At 45.2% G+C, this 15,562-nt stretch overlaps 4 protein-coding genes across 5 annotated transcripts in view; 1 reads left to right on the top strand and 3 right to left on the bottom strand.

Annotated features, from left to right (window-relative positions):
• Positions 1 to 195: 195 nt before the first annotated feature.
• On the bottom strand, positions 196 to 5,251 carry LOC311361103 (dehydrogenase/reductase SDR family member 12-like; the record flags this gene model as incomplete). Its single annotated transcript, XM_084481294.1, has 10 exons — positions 196 to 527; positions 937 to 1,074; positions 1,588 to 1,678; positions 2,411 to 2,518; positions 2,890 to 2,951; positions 3,347 to 3,428; positions 3,523 to 3,618; positions 3,910 to 3,992; positions 4,401 to 4,534; positions 5,196 to 5,251. 10 exons carry the CDS (start codon positions 5,249 to 5,251, stop codon positions 328 to 330), a joined length of 1,050 nt encoding a protein of 349 aa, XP_084337420.1. The 3' UTR covers positions 196 to 327.
• Positions 5,252 to 5,891: 640 nt separating this feature from the next.
• On the top strand, positions 5,892 to 10,164 carry ap1s3b (adaptor related protein complex 1 subunit sigma 3b). 2 transcript variants are annotated; one of them, XM_084481297.1, is made up of 6 exons: positions 5,892 to 6,024; positions 7,680 to 7,858; positions 8,131 to 8,239; positions 8,557 to 8,694; positions 9,749 to 9,810; positions 10,028 to 10,141. In XM_084481297.1, the coding sequence occupies exons 1-5, from the start codon at positions 6,022 to 6,024 to the stop codon at positions 9,788 to 9,790; spliced, it is 471 nt and encodes a 156-aa protein (XP_084337423.1). In that variant the 5' UTR covers positions 5,892 to 6,021; the 3' UTR covers positions 9,791 to 9,810; positions 10,028 to 10,141. The 2 variants fall into 2 exon arrangements, with proteins under 2 accessions (XP_084337423.1, XP_084337424.1); XM_084481298.1 differs by lacking the exon at positions 9,749 to 9,810 and having other exon boundaries at positions 10,028 to 10,164.
• A 1,375-nt stretch (positions 10,165 to 11,539) lies between these two features.
• On the bottom strand, positions 11,540 to 13,432 carry scg2b (secretogranin II b; the record flags this gene model as incomplete). The annotated part of the gene is made up of 1 exon (XM_084481293.1): positions 11,540 to 13,432. The coding sequence occupies one exon, from the start codon at positions 13,430 to 13,432 to the stop codon at positions 11,540 to 11,542; it is 1,893 nt and encodes a 630-aa protein (XP_084337419.1).
• Positions 13,433 to 15,297: 1,865 nt separating this feature from the next.
• Positions 15,298 to 15,562, bottom strand: part of LOC311361205 (fatty acid CoA ligase Acsl3-like) — a gene marked incomplete at its 3' end in the record, with an annotated part of 9,658 nt that continues 9,393 nt past the window's right edge. Inside the window, exon 10 of the mRNA XM_084481408.1 lies at positions 15,298 to 15,315. Coding sequence (XP_084337534.1) covers positions 15,298 to 15,315 — 18 coding nt within the window. The remainder of the gene's footprint in view (positions 15,316 to 15,562) is intronic.

Raw genomic sequence — 15,562 nt, 5'->3', positions numbered from 1 at the left:
CTGTAGTGTGCGTCGTAAGCGACACCACTGGTGAAGGTAGCGCTGGGATCTAGGAGTGATGTTGTGAAAGCGAAAGCGTCATGGTAATGTTTTAGCCATTTGTTTTGCAATTCAGTTTTGGCCAAATGCACTAGTCCAAAGGTCCCTATGGTGTCATTTCATCAGAGCACAGAGGAAACTGACCACAACCATAAGAGCAGGACATTTAATCTGAAGGTTTTTCTGTTCTACCGAGGTTTGATAGCGAACAACCTTCGAGTCATTTATTATCATTGAGATGAAACAAAGGGCATTTGTTGATTTTAATGTAATAAGTGTTGGGAGGGTCTAGACGTGCTGCTGCTGCTGGACCTCCAGTGCCCGGCTGGGGTCTGTGGGGCTGCCTGGCTGGGGGTCCGCTGCCTGGGGCTGGGGCTGGGGCCGGACCTTCTGGGCCAGGGTCTCCAGCTGAGCAAGGAATTTCTGGATGTCTTTGGTAGAACTGTGGGTCCAAGCCATAGGCAGATGGGTCGGGACAACCTTTCGATCTGGAAAACAAAATAATTGTCAGTGTTGTGTTTGTCCCAAATAGAGAAGCTTTAAAAAATGTATATGCTCAATATATTCAAGCAATTCAAGATAATAAGATGCACTAGATTCATCCCATATGAAAAATGTGGGTGTTGCCCGCAGAAGTACAGGACAGTGACAATTAAACGTAAAAAATGTACACAAATCTGCAAAATGAAAACCGTAAGAATATATATTTACCCAATATGAGTTGTAGAAATGTAAACGTATACTGTATGTGTCAAACATGCATGGACAGTTGAGGTCCACCTTGACTGTAATTTGCACTATATATTATTGACGGTGTGTCTAAAATGTCCAGTGACAATCCGTGCACTAGGGGGGGGGGGAAGAACAGGTCCTATTCTCTTGCTGTGTATGGCCCACCTTGGTAGAAGCTGCCGCTGGGCGTGGCAGCGGCTGCCCCGGACAGAGCCAGCCACACCACCGTGTCTGCTCCTTGGACCGCAGTACGCAGACGCTCCCCCATCATCTGGCGGAACTGGGGCATCGACCCAGACACGGCTTGGAGTGAGCAATCGTACGGAACAGGAAGCCAGACATTGCCGTCAGTACTGTGTGTGTGTGTGTGAGTGTGAGGGTTTGAGAGTGACTATAAAGGGTCAGTAAAACAAAAAAGATTTCAGGAATCAAAACATGAATGAAAGTAAGGGTGCTGGGATGTCCATTCAGTATGTATGTTGATGTTATATCATATTTATACAATGGTTTCCCTTCTATACAAATACAAGACCTGTATGTGTGCCATGTTATGGCTGCTTTTACCCAAAGTGTGTTGTATGAGATTACATACACTTGGATTCACAACGAAAGTGAATCCTGAATAGAAATCATCCCAAGCAGGGACCGCAACCGCCATCCACATGAAAGGAAAGTCTAAATGAAAGCTAAAGCAGACACTACAGATCGTGTGTGTGTGTGTGTGTGTGTGTGTGTGTGTGTGTGTGTGTGTGTGTGTGTGTGTGTGTGTGTGTGTGTGTGTGTGTGTGTGAGAGAAAGAGAGAGAGAGGTCCTCACCTGGTGTGTCAGCCCACCCAGGGTGCATCACAGAGAAGTGGATGACAAGGTTGGTTTTGGCCCAGTGTTCTGTGAGCACCACCTGCTGTCTCTGTGAGGAACAACATGTTGTGACCATAGCATTGATCCATAAACAGTGCATCGAGCTCAGCTCATGATTGGCTCTCTTAATGGGTAATTGTATGCCATTATATTTATATATATATGATTGCTCGTAATATGTACTGTATATGGATTAGCCATGTGAACCAACACAATCAATCATAGCATGACTGACTATGATTGATCCAAATATAGGGATTCCAATTGTTATAATTTATCCAATTGTTGAGGTCAAGTTAAAATACCCAGCATATAGTTTCAGTAATGTGTTACTTTCATTATTTTAAGTTAATTTAATTTGATCACATTGTGCCCTGGTAACTTGTGATGGCATTATTGATGAAGGATATGAGGTGCATATAACTTCTTCATAAGTCATATGAAAGGACAAGTCATAGACTCAATTAATAATTGATCAGATTGTTGAGGTCAAGGATTAAATACCCAGCATATAGTTTCAGAAATGCGTTATTTCATTATTTTAAGTTAATTTAATTTGATCACATCGTGCCCTGGTAACTTGTAATGGCATTATCGATGAAGGATATGAGGTGCATATAACTTCTTCATAATAATATAACATGAATATATAATATGAAAGCATGAGTGATAGACTAAATGATTCATTGAATAATCAATTACAGTTTACTCGTGCAGGATATCACCGGAGCTTTGGAAAGAGAACGCGTTTGACATTACCCCCACCCCCCACCGCCCATACCTTGTTCTGGGCGTAAACCCGGGTGCCCTTGAAGAAGTGGCCGCCCAGTGACTGTAGGTTATGGGGTCTGAGCCGCTGGACCAGCATGCCTCCTGAGGACACGGTGATCTGACCCCCAGAGGAGGAGCAGAGAGAGAGAAAAGAGCCGCTGTGTTTGAGCTCACACTCCACGCCACAGCACGGCCGAACAAGACTCACATTATGGCGTCACGATGCTGGAAGATAAGCTCTTTGTGCGTGGCTAAGTGTATGTGTGTGTGTGTGTGTGTTTGTCTGTGTGTGTGTGTGTGTTTGTCTGTGTGTGTGTGTGTGTGTGTTTGTCTGTGTGTGTGTGTGTGTGTGTGTGTGTGTGTGTGTGTGTGTGTGTGTGTGTGTGTGTGTGTTTGTGTGTGTGTGTCTGTGTGTATGTGTGTGACTGTGTGTGTGTGAGTGTCTGTGTGTATGTGTGTGTGTGTGTGTGTGTGTGTGTCTTTATGTACCACCCTAGGACCTCGGCTCTTCAGGAGGAGTGGGATGAGGCTCTGGGTGAGGACGTAAACTCCTGGGTGGGGAGATCGGAGGGATGAGGATGAGAAGGATGAGGAGGGAAAACAATGGCCTCTCTAATAGAGATTCTGAAACTGGCGCTTTAAATGTAAACACCAACCGTGTGTCCAATCTGTGGGATGCTTGACTAGAATCAAATAGAAGTGCAGTACTCGGCTGAGGTAAATGTTCATACGCTTCATATTGAGAGGTTATCCCCAATATACAAAGATCCAATATCAAATCAAACGTGTCACAGATATTAAAAACATCTGCCGCTTAAATTTGGTTAATCACCCCATAATTAGTTGGTTCCATACTTTATTATGAATCTGAATGGGCAGTGGTATATAACAGTATCAGTATATCCCCATGTGCTGCCCAATACAAGAGAGAGGAGAATATTCTTACCCAGTGTGTTGGTGGCAAAGTTCTTTTCAAGTCCATTGGAGTTCATCTCTCTCTTATATACAATGCAACCTGCGTTGTTGATCTGAAACAACGCAACATACATATGAGTTACCAATGTGAAATACAGATCATCCACGGGCTAGAGTTTGTAGGATTATAAGATGTTGGACTCTTACCAGCACGTTTAATGAGGGGTACTGCCTCTTGAAGTTCTCTGCAAACTCCCACACTTGGCTTGTCTCCGACATGTCCAGGATGTGGACGTGTACTTCCTGAAGACATATGTAGTCAGGGCCAACTTTTGTATCTTGTTGGATACTAGTACAAATTTTAAGTCAATATTTCATATTTAATATACTTAGATATTATGATTTTGGTTTGAAAAGAAGAAATGTCTATGCATGAGCATTAAACCTCTTACATATACGTAGATACATGCACAACATCTGTATGTCTTTAAGTTAATATTTCAGATTCTAAAAATGCTGAATCATGAGTTTTAACTACGTGTTTTAACTATGTGACTGAGACTAAGCAACAAAGTGATTGCTACATAGACTTACTGTGTTGCCAGATTCCCTGATAATTTCTGCTCTAGCCACCTCAGCTTTATCCTTGTTCCTACACACCATGTGGACGGTCCCACCTGGCAACCAACAAAGTGTTGGACACAATCATATTTTGTTTAGTTCAGTAAAAATAACTTACGGTACTGAGTATTAAAGGACTTATTTATCATCACATGTGAAGGAATTCAATACATTCAATCCTTTAAGAAAAATATTTGTTGATGACTCAACTGTTGATGATAAAGCTTCATACTTTAAAGAAACGGGGCCTTTACCTTTTAGTAAAAAATGTGCTATTTTCAGAATAAAATGAATGCGGCAAAGCAAGGAATATTTGAAAGTAGAGGAGTCCAAGAACCACAATATAGAACAAATGTCAAGTACACATACCTCAGAATAGGTACAATACTTCAAAGTTAAAGTATCCCAGTATCCACCCGTGCTATCTACCCCACACATGTCACCGTGTCCCCCCCCACCCGTACCTTTCTTTGCGATGGCCATGGCAGTCTCTTTACCGATGCCACTGTTGGCTCCAGTGATCATGAAGGACCTCCCCACAGCAGACACACCCAGGTCTTCCACCACAAAGCCTCGAGACGCAACCTCGTACCCATCTCTGCATGGGGGACCAGGGACCAGGGATCAGGGATCAGGGATCAGGGAATATTTGACATTTTATTGATCTGTTGAAAGCCGACACAACAACACCAGTGCAAAGCAGAGAATCATGAACCTGTTCTTTAAAATTTTTAACTCCTTTGAAATGGGTTTGCTATTGATTCTACAGGCTTCCGTAAATGACAAGGCACTTCAGCTGTGAATAGAGCTATTGTGTTTTGAAGCAAAGGCACATGGTGTGTGTGTGTGTGTGTGTGTGTGTGTGTGTGTGTGTGTGTGTGTGTGTGTGTGTGTGTGTGTGTGTGTGTGTGTGTGTGCGTGTGTGTGCGTGTGTGGGAGTGAGTATGTAAGGATGATTCTCATTTTTCAAATGCACAGTATCAGTACATTTAAAATTTTCTCCATGTTCATATTAAATAACAATTGGTGCTGACAGTATCCGAAGATTTCAAATAACATTTAGCTTCCTATCAAATAACAAATAGTGCCAACAATATCAGTTATTTTATCCTAAGGTACATATTAAATAACAACTGGTGTAAACGACAAGTGCCCCCGTCTCTGTTTTCCTCTGAACGCGTGAAACTATTAATAAAAAAGTAATTAAAAAAACAGCTATACATACAATACATCATTGGGAGGTAAAAGCATGAACTGACCTTGTATACTCCTTTATTCCTTTTAAAAACCACATGAGATTTCGGTACAGAGACATTGCTTGTCATCAGTGAGCGCCCAGAGAGAACTGTGGCTGTGACAGTTAGTGAGTGAGAAGGATGGAGAGAGAGGTCAGTCATTAGTAAAACAGATCAACCACTCAGGCCAATGGATATCATAAATGCTGTGGTGGACCTTAGGAATGTGCGGCTCTCTGGCGACTCCAACCGGAATAACCACGTTATGCAGTCAACCTGTGGCGTTTAAATAGATTTAAAATAAATGTATTATGCTCCAAACATAATACAATCAATTGCTTTTAGGTTGTAAGTGTGTGAGTGTGCCCTGGAGGCACCTATTGGCAATTTAAAATAGATGCTAGCACCCTCATTGAGACACGCACTGTAACCAATCGAGCAGTTTAGCTGACATGACGTGGCCGTGGACTTCTCGCAGAGAAGTGCTTTTAAAATCCAAGGGTCCGAACGTATGAACATTACAGTGGGTGGAACCTTTCTCCGTTGGCAACCAATCAGTGGTCGTTTTTTGCCCATTGAGAGGTCCACCCACTAGACGTTCGAAGCAGTGATTGGTTGAAACCGGAGCGAGACTCCGCCTGCTGTATATCCGGACCCTTGGATCGTAGCCTACTCTCCTACCCTGTCACAGGTACGAGGGAGTAGTTAAGCGACTTGCCCACTTGAGTGGACGCAGCGCAACAACCATGCATTTCACGAGACAAGTGGACCCTTAGTAAGGATTGAAGTGCTACTTTTTTTTTAAAAAACATTTCTTTGTACATTTTATATCAATAATTCAAACGTCAAAATGGTAAGTATACCCGTCGTTGTACGTGTGTGTGTTTGTTTGTTTGTAGGACTTTCGACGACGGTGGTGTCCAGGACAGTTCACCTGTAGCTGACAGGTACTCTTGTCTGCTGCGGAAACGGAGCTTTCAACGATCAAACATGTTGTGACACGCTTTTATTCGCGCTAACCCAACTACACACGGGGTCGTCTACCTATAATGCCATGTATCACACATTACGTGTAGTATTAGTGTGAATATCTAGCACGAAAGTCTTGTATTTCCTCAAGCTGTGTGAAACAGGTTGGGTCGCTCTTCCAGAGCCCGCCCCCAGGTAGCTGAGCAGGTACTCTGCCTCCATGAATGAAACCCGATCTAGGTCCAGAGAAACTAGATATAAAGACTGCTCTTGGTCGGTGTTGACCTCAATAGGCGTTGTGTGTGACATATAGGACCGACCATTTTTATTTATAACATCTGGCAGCGTTGTTGTCCTTCTTTATGGCGAAAGGGCATGGAAGTTATGTTATTCCCTAGTGCCGTTGACTATGCTGAAAGAGTTCACTCACTTATCTTTGTGAAGTCAACAATGAAAGGAATAATGAAGGAAACGGCAGAAGTCCGGTTGGCAACGTAGAGTAGCGCCAAAAGATTTATTCTGACATTCATAACCTTAACAAAGCGAGGAAACAAGCGTCCAAAACATCCCCTCAAGTCGTCAGCCTCTTGGAAGAGGATATCATGACAAAATCTAGGTTAACACTAAGGGACCCCCTTTTTAAAAAAAATGAAAATATCATTATGTTTCGATGTTGATCAATTTGCAGCAGTTGCTGTGTAGCCATTGAGTTGCATTGTGTCGTAACTTGTCTCGATGCGTGACTCTCCGCAGGGGTATGTGTGGCCCCGGGGGATACCAGGGGGGCAGGCCTAGGATTACTAAAACCGAAACTACTGAAATATGGAAATACGACAGGAATGGGAGGAACTGTCGGCTTCTTTTTGTAAAAAAAAAAAGTCCAAAGATATATCCATCTCCAAAATGATGGTATAACATCAGAAAGACATTTTAACGCAGTTATATTCTGATATTATTCTGTATAATGGATTACCATCTCAAGTGTGTTATGTAGGCCTACCATTCCTGGTCGATCTGTCTCTGTTTCTGTTGACACCCTCCGCCATCCTCTGTTTTTAGCCTAAACGAGAGAGAGAGAGTGTGGTTTCATCATAAATTCCCACATTCGGCTGTACTTCAGATACCCTTGAATCATTTAGGGGTATGGTATTTAAAAACGATTGATATTCACTCTTCTATGGAGTAATATTTGCCTTCAGAAAGATTAAGAGAGTACAGTAGCTCAGTACAATAAATTCACAATCTACTATGAGAGGCCAATATTGATACTGATAATTTATCTTAGCATGTAAATATATCATTACAGGACAAATATATAGACATTTTTTCATTAAATGCTTTAAGAAAATATAGTTATTAATATCTGACATTTAGAACCATGAACCACATTTTAACAGATTCCACCCCATGTATCTCTAGCATGGCAAAGGGCCTCAATGAGGCAGTCTTCTGATGGTGTCACACACTAGGCACCCATCCACACAGCACCACTTTGACCTCTAATGTCGTCGTCGTCGCCTTCTTCTTCTCTGTCGTTAGATGCACTTCCTGCTGCTCTTTAGTCGCCAGGGGAGGCTGCGTCTGCAGAAGTGGTTCACGCCCACCCCAGAGCGGGAGAAGAAGAAGATCATCAGGGACATGACTGCCATGGTGTTGGCACGGAAACCCAAAACATGCAATTTCCTGCACTGGATGGACCTGAAGGTTGTTTACAAGAGGTGAGTGTTCCCCCGACTAACACGGGGTCCAAATATTAACTAACCAGAGAATGTGTCTGTTTGCCCACCAGAGGGGAAAACCAATCTACCGGCCAGCTAATGGTTTTAGTGTGTAATCATTGGCTTGTGGCAGGATTACATTTTCAGACCTTGTATAATGCTCCCTGAGTTGCTTGCCCTGTTGACAAAGCGGTTTCTCTCACTGTTAGCTGTATGCATTAACTCTACTCATTGTCACTGTCCATTACGCTTTTCTTTCTTTTTCACCTCAGGTATGCCAGCTTGTTCTTCTGTCTGGCCATAGACGACCAGGAGAACGAGCTGCTGGCCCTGGAGATACTGCATCGCTATGTGGAACTACTGGACAAATACTTTGGCAATGTACTTCATCAAAAATATGCATTACTTTGGCAGTGCGCTTTGTGATATTGTTGTTCTTCAATTACATCGGAATAGCTTAATGTTTACATTTTTATAAATTCACAATGGATAGATTAGCTTAATATTTAAATGTTAATGAAGGCAAGGCAAGGGAACTTTATTGACAGTGTGTAGCACTTTTCATACACGAGGCAGATTGAAAGTACAAGGTAGTGAATTATTATTATGAGTTATTTTGGGCCATGTTTGTGGTTAAGACGGTGGAATGCATTGCGATGACGTGACTGGACGTGACTCACACACCTGCCTCCTTGCAGGTGTGTGAGCTGGACATCATCTTTAACTTTGAGAAGGCCTACTTCATCCTGGATGAGTTCCTGATTGGAGGGGAGGTACAGGAGACGTCCAAGCAGACGGTGGCTCGTTGTATTGAGGCCTCGGACATGCTTCAGGAGGTGAAGCACACACACACACACTGGCACACAGGCTGTTTTTTACTGACACACACTTTCACACGCACACAGACACAAGGAACTCCTTTTGTTTGGCTCTGCGTCTGGGATTTTGTCGCAGTTATAATATACGATATTCTTTGATTGCTCTGGTATTCAGCAGGAACTAGGGTTGTCACGATACTTGACTTTACTTCGTGGCAGTGTAGTATACAGCGCAACTATCACAGTACCGTGCTGTGTCAAAAATGCTATGAAGCATTTTAAATGATGTATTGTTTCGGACAATTCTTGTGATTAACATTCACATATTCTTGTGATTAACATTCACATATTCTTGTGATTAACATTCACATGCATTCCTACAATAATTCATTCCGGACACAGACAATTGTTGTGGAACAAGGATGACGTCATTGTGGGTATATTGATACCGCTGTACTGTCGAACTAACGTGCAACCCTAGTAGGGCGTTAGTGGTTATTTATTGACAAGAAGTTTATTAACTAATAATTAATTGTTTGAAACATCAAAACACTTTAAATGGGTTCTTGGTGTGTCTCTCATGATTTCTATATTAATCTTTGGTTTCGTTCAAACTTTTCTTCTCGATTCCGTATACTTTTGTGTTATGTTGCAAGTGCTGGGAGTCTTAATACTTAAGTTAATTTGAACAACTTAACTTAAGGGTCTGTGGAATTGTGTGCTGTGTGCTAGTGTTTCTTCTAATAGTGAATAGTGAACAGTGGTTATTTGGAAGATCCAAATTAGCTGGTGTTTTTTTCTCTCTCTCTATCTCTCGCTCTCTCTCTCTCTCTCTCTCTCGACCGCTGCCAATATAGTTGCGAGCGAGAGACTGAGCGGCCTACCAAACTCAATGCCGTAGGTTGAGGCTCTGACTGGTATCCACTTCTGCTTGCTGTATAGCTGAGTGTGTTATCCCTCCAACCCCGCCCCGCCCCTCCCCACCCCACTAGACAAAGTGTGACTAAACCGAGTTCTGTCTCTCCATCTCGAAGTGCAGCCCTGCCATTCATGTTTGATTATTATGCCTTAGGATGACAACAGTGATTGGTATGATGTGGAGCTCTTTGGATGACCTTGAATATGGACAGCAAGGTTAGAGAAAGCTCTGCTTGTGTTAGTGACCGTGTGTGTCCATCTCTCTCTCTCTCTCTCCCTCTCTCTCTCTCTCTGCACTACAGTAGCAGGTGATGGTTAGATGTGTGGCTATAGAATATCAATTAACACATTTAGAGTTTGGTTACTATGTGTTTTCATATCTATTCCCCCCCCCCTCCCCCCTACACACACACACACACACATTTATTTCCAGACCATGGAGGAGTACATGAGCAAGCCCGCCTTCTGACATGTGGAGAGAGGCAAGACACTGGCAAAAGTGGGTGGGTAGTGAACTCCTGTACATGAAGACACTGAAGCCAAGTCAAAGGAGACCATTATTTACTTGTTTCACTTATGCATTATTGTTACGAAAAAATATATTTAAATTTGTAAGTGAATCGTGGTTTGTATGTGTAATTTCCTCCTCCAGTCTGGGGTATGAATTACTGATAGTGTGTGTTGTTTTTTTTCTGAGTTGACATTAATTTGAGGAGATGCTTGTAATCAGGGAACTGGACAATCGTAACAAAGACTCGCTTTTTAGAACGACCGACTGTTGATTTGAAATACATAATGCTGCATTTACTATGTTCCCTTGTAAACAGATTCATTTCAGAAACACTATCAATCATCAAATCAATAATGAAATGTGTCAGAACCTCTGATTATTAGGATGATATTTGCATGATTCAAACTGCTTTTGAAATGTTCTAATTTTATGTTCTTCTTTCTGGTTTGTATTTAATGATGTGCCTTACCTTAAATTACTTATTATCCGAAAATGGCACGTTTTCAAATATTTTAACTCACACCGTGGATGCAAGCAGCTCATGTAGAGTTACAGATTGTCCATTTTCAAGATAAGACACTGTAGTCTGTAGAATAATGAAGTGTGTGTGTGTGTGTGTGTGTGTGTGTGTGTGTGTGTGTGTGTGTGTGTGTGTGTGTGTGTGTGTGTGTGTGTGTGTGTGTGTGTGTGTGTGTGTGTGTGTGTGTGTGTGTGTGTGTGTGTGTGTTGCTCAGTGCAATGTACAATTTATACACATTTTTGGAGCTTATTAAAACCTAAGTATTTTGTACCACTGCATATATTAATTTTTATATTATGATCTTTCTTACTTCTACATCTTCCAAAGAGAATGCTTTTGTATAGGCCTACTTATATCATTTACAGTTTAGCAGTTAGAGATAAAGAGGGAAAAATATACATTTTCTTAGAAGGACTTTATGGTTGTGTAATTTCTGATCGTTGGTGGTATTTGTGTTTCAATTAATAAGACAATCACAAGACGACAAGAGGAAAAAATAATACCGCTGATGCTTTATTAATCTCTGACCACACATTATTTAACATGTACAAAATGGTTTAAAAATGAGCATATATAGCACAACAACTGGTAGGCCAACAATACAGAGCTTTGCAATATGAAAGGGTTGGAAGGCAGGCGACGGTCTGATTTGAGATTTGTAAATAATTTGTAAATAATTATAACATCGAAACCACGAACCCTGAATATATAACGAGTCACAACACCACTCGCTCACAGCCCCGTCTGCTCATAATATACCGGCTATATTTCATATAATAGAACTCTGTAATGTAAACTAGATCACGTCCACCAGACAGATAATTTGTTTTTTTAAACAGTATAAACATATCATATTCATAATTTCGACCGATGCTAGCCTTATTATTTAATTTGTTCTCGTGCTAACTGTCGGGCTACATTCCCGCCATTTGTTTCCCGCGAGGTTTCTCCTCTTCTTTCACAGTTTGTGGGGCGGACGTCTTTTCCAGGGCCTCCTCCTCTGTACTCTGGTTCTCTGTGGGGCTGACGCTGTCTTCTGGTTCGCCCTCCGCCTCTCTTTTGGCTACTTTCTCAGTGTCCACCTGGTCTAAGTAGTCTTTCATGGCCTGCTCGTATAATTCGTACGGGAACGGTCCTTTGCGTTGCGCCTGCGTGTCCCGCTTGGAGATGGGGTTCGGGTACTCGGTGAGGATTTTGGCGGCCAGGTAAGTCGTCACCTCGTCTTCCACGTCATCGTCGTCATCGGCCACATCTGACCTTTCTCGTTTGAAAGGCATTTTGTTGAGCTCGGATAAGAATAAATTCTCCCGGCGCCCGGAGGGAGAGGAGACTTTAGCCGGGGCCGGTGCTGAGTTTGCAACCGAGACGGATTGCGCAGGCACTTTATCCATGGATGAAATGGGCTTTGCTGGTCTCTGAATCACAGGATACTCGTTACTAATGGTCTCCACGCCGATAATGTCCAGGAAGTCTTCTCTGTCCATGTCCTCGGGGGGAGGTTTATTCTTCAGCGGCAGTCTGCGGCTGTAGTACCGGATCTTGGGTGTCTGGCCGGCCCTGTACGGGGGGGACGCTTGCGGGTGGCGGTGCAGCTTTCTGATCTCCTCTGTGATCAGCATGTCGATCAGGTCCTGAGGAGGCACGTGGAGCTTCAGCGAGAGCTCCAGCAGCTCTTTAACCGTCCGGGGGTCCAGGATGGAGGGGCGGATCAGCCTCTTCTGCTTCTGCTCTCCGGTCTGATCCCTCTTCTGCGTCTGGTCGCTCATCTCCAGCACCTTCAACAGGTAGTAATCCACCAGTTTGGTGTCGTCATCGGAGTCCTCCTGGTTCTGGCTCGCCCGGCGCTGCAGCTCCTCCCGCTCCAACTCATCCTGATCGGATCCGTCCGGCAGGCCTCGGTCGAACTCCTCATGGCTCCGGTTCTCCACCTCCTCCGTCTCCTCCCGCTCCTCCATCGGGAGCCAGTCCTCCCCTCCGGCCACGTCCTCGTAGGCCAAGTTCCTGGGGTTGAACATCTCCTCCTCCTCCTCCTCCTCCTCCTCCTCGTTGTCCCCCCCGGTCAGCTCTCTCCTCTGGCCGGTGGCCGTGGTGGGCATCCTCCCCAGCTCCTCGAAGATGGAGCGCAGGTTGGCGAGGCTCTGCGGCGTGTACTGCTCGTCCAGGTCCTCCGTGGCTCTCTTGTACGCGTCCCGGTTCTCCTCGTCCTCGAACATCAGCGGGTACTTCTTGTGGGGTCGGGGGAAGTTCCCGAACTCTGAAGGCGGACTCACGGGGCCGCCGGGGCCGGTGCCGGTGGCGGCGGCGGCGACGCCGGTGCGGTGTCTGTAGGCGCGGCGGTCGTTTCTTGGTTCGGCGGCCGCGGGTGCCGGCGCCGGGGCGGACTGGGCGCTCCTCCCGGCCTGATCCTGGAGGGTCTTCAGCAGGGCTTTCACCAGCTGCTCGGCGGACACGTCCGGTCTGGGCGCGGGGACCTGAGGCTGCCCGTTCGCGGCGCCCTCGTCTTGGAGCGAGGCGAGCTGCAGCAGGACGCGGAACTTGTCCACCTCGTCGTAGTCGATGGGCTCGTCACGGCCGCCGCCGCCGCCGCCGCCGCCGCCGTTCCGCTGTTGCTTCAAGTTTTCAATGTACTCCAGGGCTTTCATCATGTCGGAGTTGGGCGGATAGGCAGCGGGGGGTCCTTCCCCGCCGTCCCCGCCTCGGAAGCGGTGGTGGCGGGGGAGCGAGGCGCCCTGCCCGACCCAGGCGTGGAGGAGCAGGGCGAGCACCGCGGCCCCCCCCGCGGGACACTTGAGGTGGAGATGCAGCATTATAGGCGATTACCTGTGGAGAGGCGAGGACGGAGGAGACGGAGTTAAAGTGTGGTCATCATCACAACTTTAAATTAACGCCGTTTTTTTTTTTTTTTTTGGATTTAACCTATGTCGTGATCGTTTTGTTTTTTTGTGGACGATAAACATCCACGTAAGAGATGAGAGAGGTGTCGTTTTAAAAGAGGAGAGGATCGCTTGGCTGTTGCGAAGTGATCCGCTTCCTACAGCCCAGGATGAGTCACACTTTGCGTTGTTATTGGCGATCTAGCATCTCGATCCCTTCCCCTTTTCTCCCAGACAATAACGGATAAAAAAACATCGTTTCAAATCACAAAAAATAACATATTCGTTGTCACCGTTTGTACAAAAAAAAATGCTTTGACCATGTGAACAATAGAGTTAAACATTATTCGATGAGCACGAATCTATAGCACGACATTTCCTACGATCAGCAAACGCCGTGCTACTACGATCGCCTACCCGAATCTACTGAACGTCCATTGTGATTTTCATTGAATGAACACAAATACAACCGAGCGTGTGAGCGTCTTACCTTTGGTAATAAAGCTTAAGCAGCAGTGAACGCGTGTGGCATCTCCCTCAGAGCGCGGATGTTCTGCTGGCGGTTCAGCACTTGGACAGCTCCCCCTGCGTTATATGAAGCAACACCTGACCACCGCGTCATCGCAGCACACACGCAATAGCCCGCCTGAGGAATCCATATCCATGATTCAGTCTGGATGATATGGAATACCAAGAAGCCCTCCCCAGTTATAAATAGCACCAGCCAAGTGGTTTGTTCCCCAGCATCGTCCTTCTCTTTACTTTCTAAGACAAGAAATAACCCTTGTTCATCGCTGAGATGGATGAGATTGTTGTGAGATTGTGGTTTTGCTACAAGATCATCACTGCTCGTTTACAATAGCATCAACACTCATTGTATGGCTTACACAATGATACATTACAATCAACAAAAAGGCTTGTTGTGTAATTTTATGTTTTATTAACGTCCCTATAGCAAAAGCACAGGACATAGTTATTCTTGTCTGGTCTTTCTTTTCTGATTTTAGCACAGACATGTCACGGCAGATACAGAGTTAACCCCCCAGTGATGACTCACACGCTACAACCACCACCTCGGCATTGCTGTCGCAGTTCACTGTTCTCTCTGCGGCGAGAGAGAGAGAGAGAGACAGAGAGAGAGAGAGAGAGAGGACGCAATGAACGCACGGCCCGGACCACCAGCACCGGGCGCGTCTCCAAGCACCCAATAAGAACCCCCGTCATCGGGATGTCAAAAAGATCTAATCCAAAGTAATGGTGCAGGCTGGACAGTCGAAAAGATTAAACAGGCCATCTGTGGGGAAAAAAAACTCATTTAAAAGTATTTATAACACGCAAGTTTCTCCCCTTCCCACACTGTGTGTGATGCTTTAAGTGTGTTAAACATCCTTACACATGAGCAGGCCCAGGTGACCCTGGCAGATGGCCTGCGTGATGATGTCTCCACGGACCCCCCCCCCCCCCCCCACACACACACACACACACACACACACACACACACACACACACACACACACACACACACACACACACACAAAGAAGGTGAGCCAACCCAAACATCCTTGGTTCTTCTTTTTTACTGAATGAAGTCACGTACATAAACGCTGTTGTAGTCTGGCCGTACCGCTGTCCTCCATTTCCCTCGCACATTCCATTAAGATCAGGTGGTCGACTCACACCCCCCCCCCCCCCCCCCGCCCGCCTCTCTCCCTCCCTCCCTCTCTCTCTCTATATCTCTAGACCTCCCACACCCATTCATATTTCCCCCAGTTGCCGTACGCTATGCGCCTGTGCCGCTCCTAGGAGAGACGCCTCTCCTACGGAGGGAGAGAGAGACGCTCATCTTCCTCTTGTGAGAAAAACCTCCGCCATGATGTCAAACCATTTAGCCTCAACACCAAGCGTTGGCTATACCTTGTGTATGTGTGTGTGTCAAGGAGAGAGAGAGAGAGAGAGAGAGAGAGAGAGAGAGAGAGAGAGAGAGAGAGAGAGAGAGAGAGAGAGAGCGGGGGGGGATAGAGAGTGTGTGTGTGAATCACGGACGAGTGATGCTTGTTGTTGCCT

This window comes from Micromesistius poutassou (genome assembly GCF_964030765.1).
Source record: "Micromesistius poutassou genome assembly, chromosome: 16".
NCBI classification, from domain to species: domain Eukaryota; kingdom Metazoa; phylum Chordata; class Actinopteri; order Gadiformes; family Gadidae; genus Micromesistius; species Micromesistius poutassou.
Note: the sequence above shows the minus strand (reverse complement) of the source record. Positions and strands in the feature narration are given on the sequence as shown.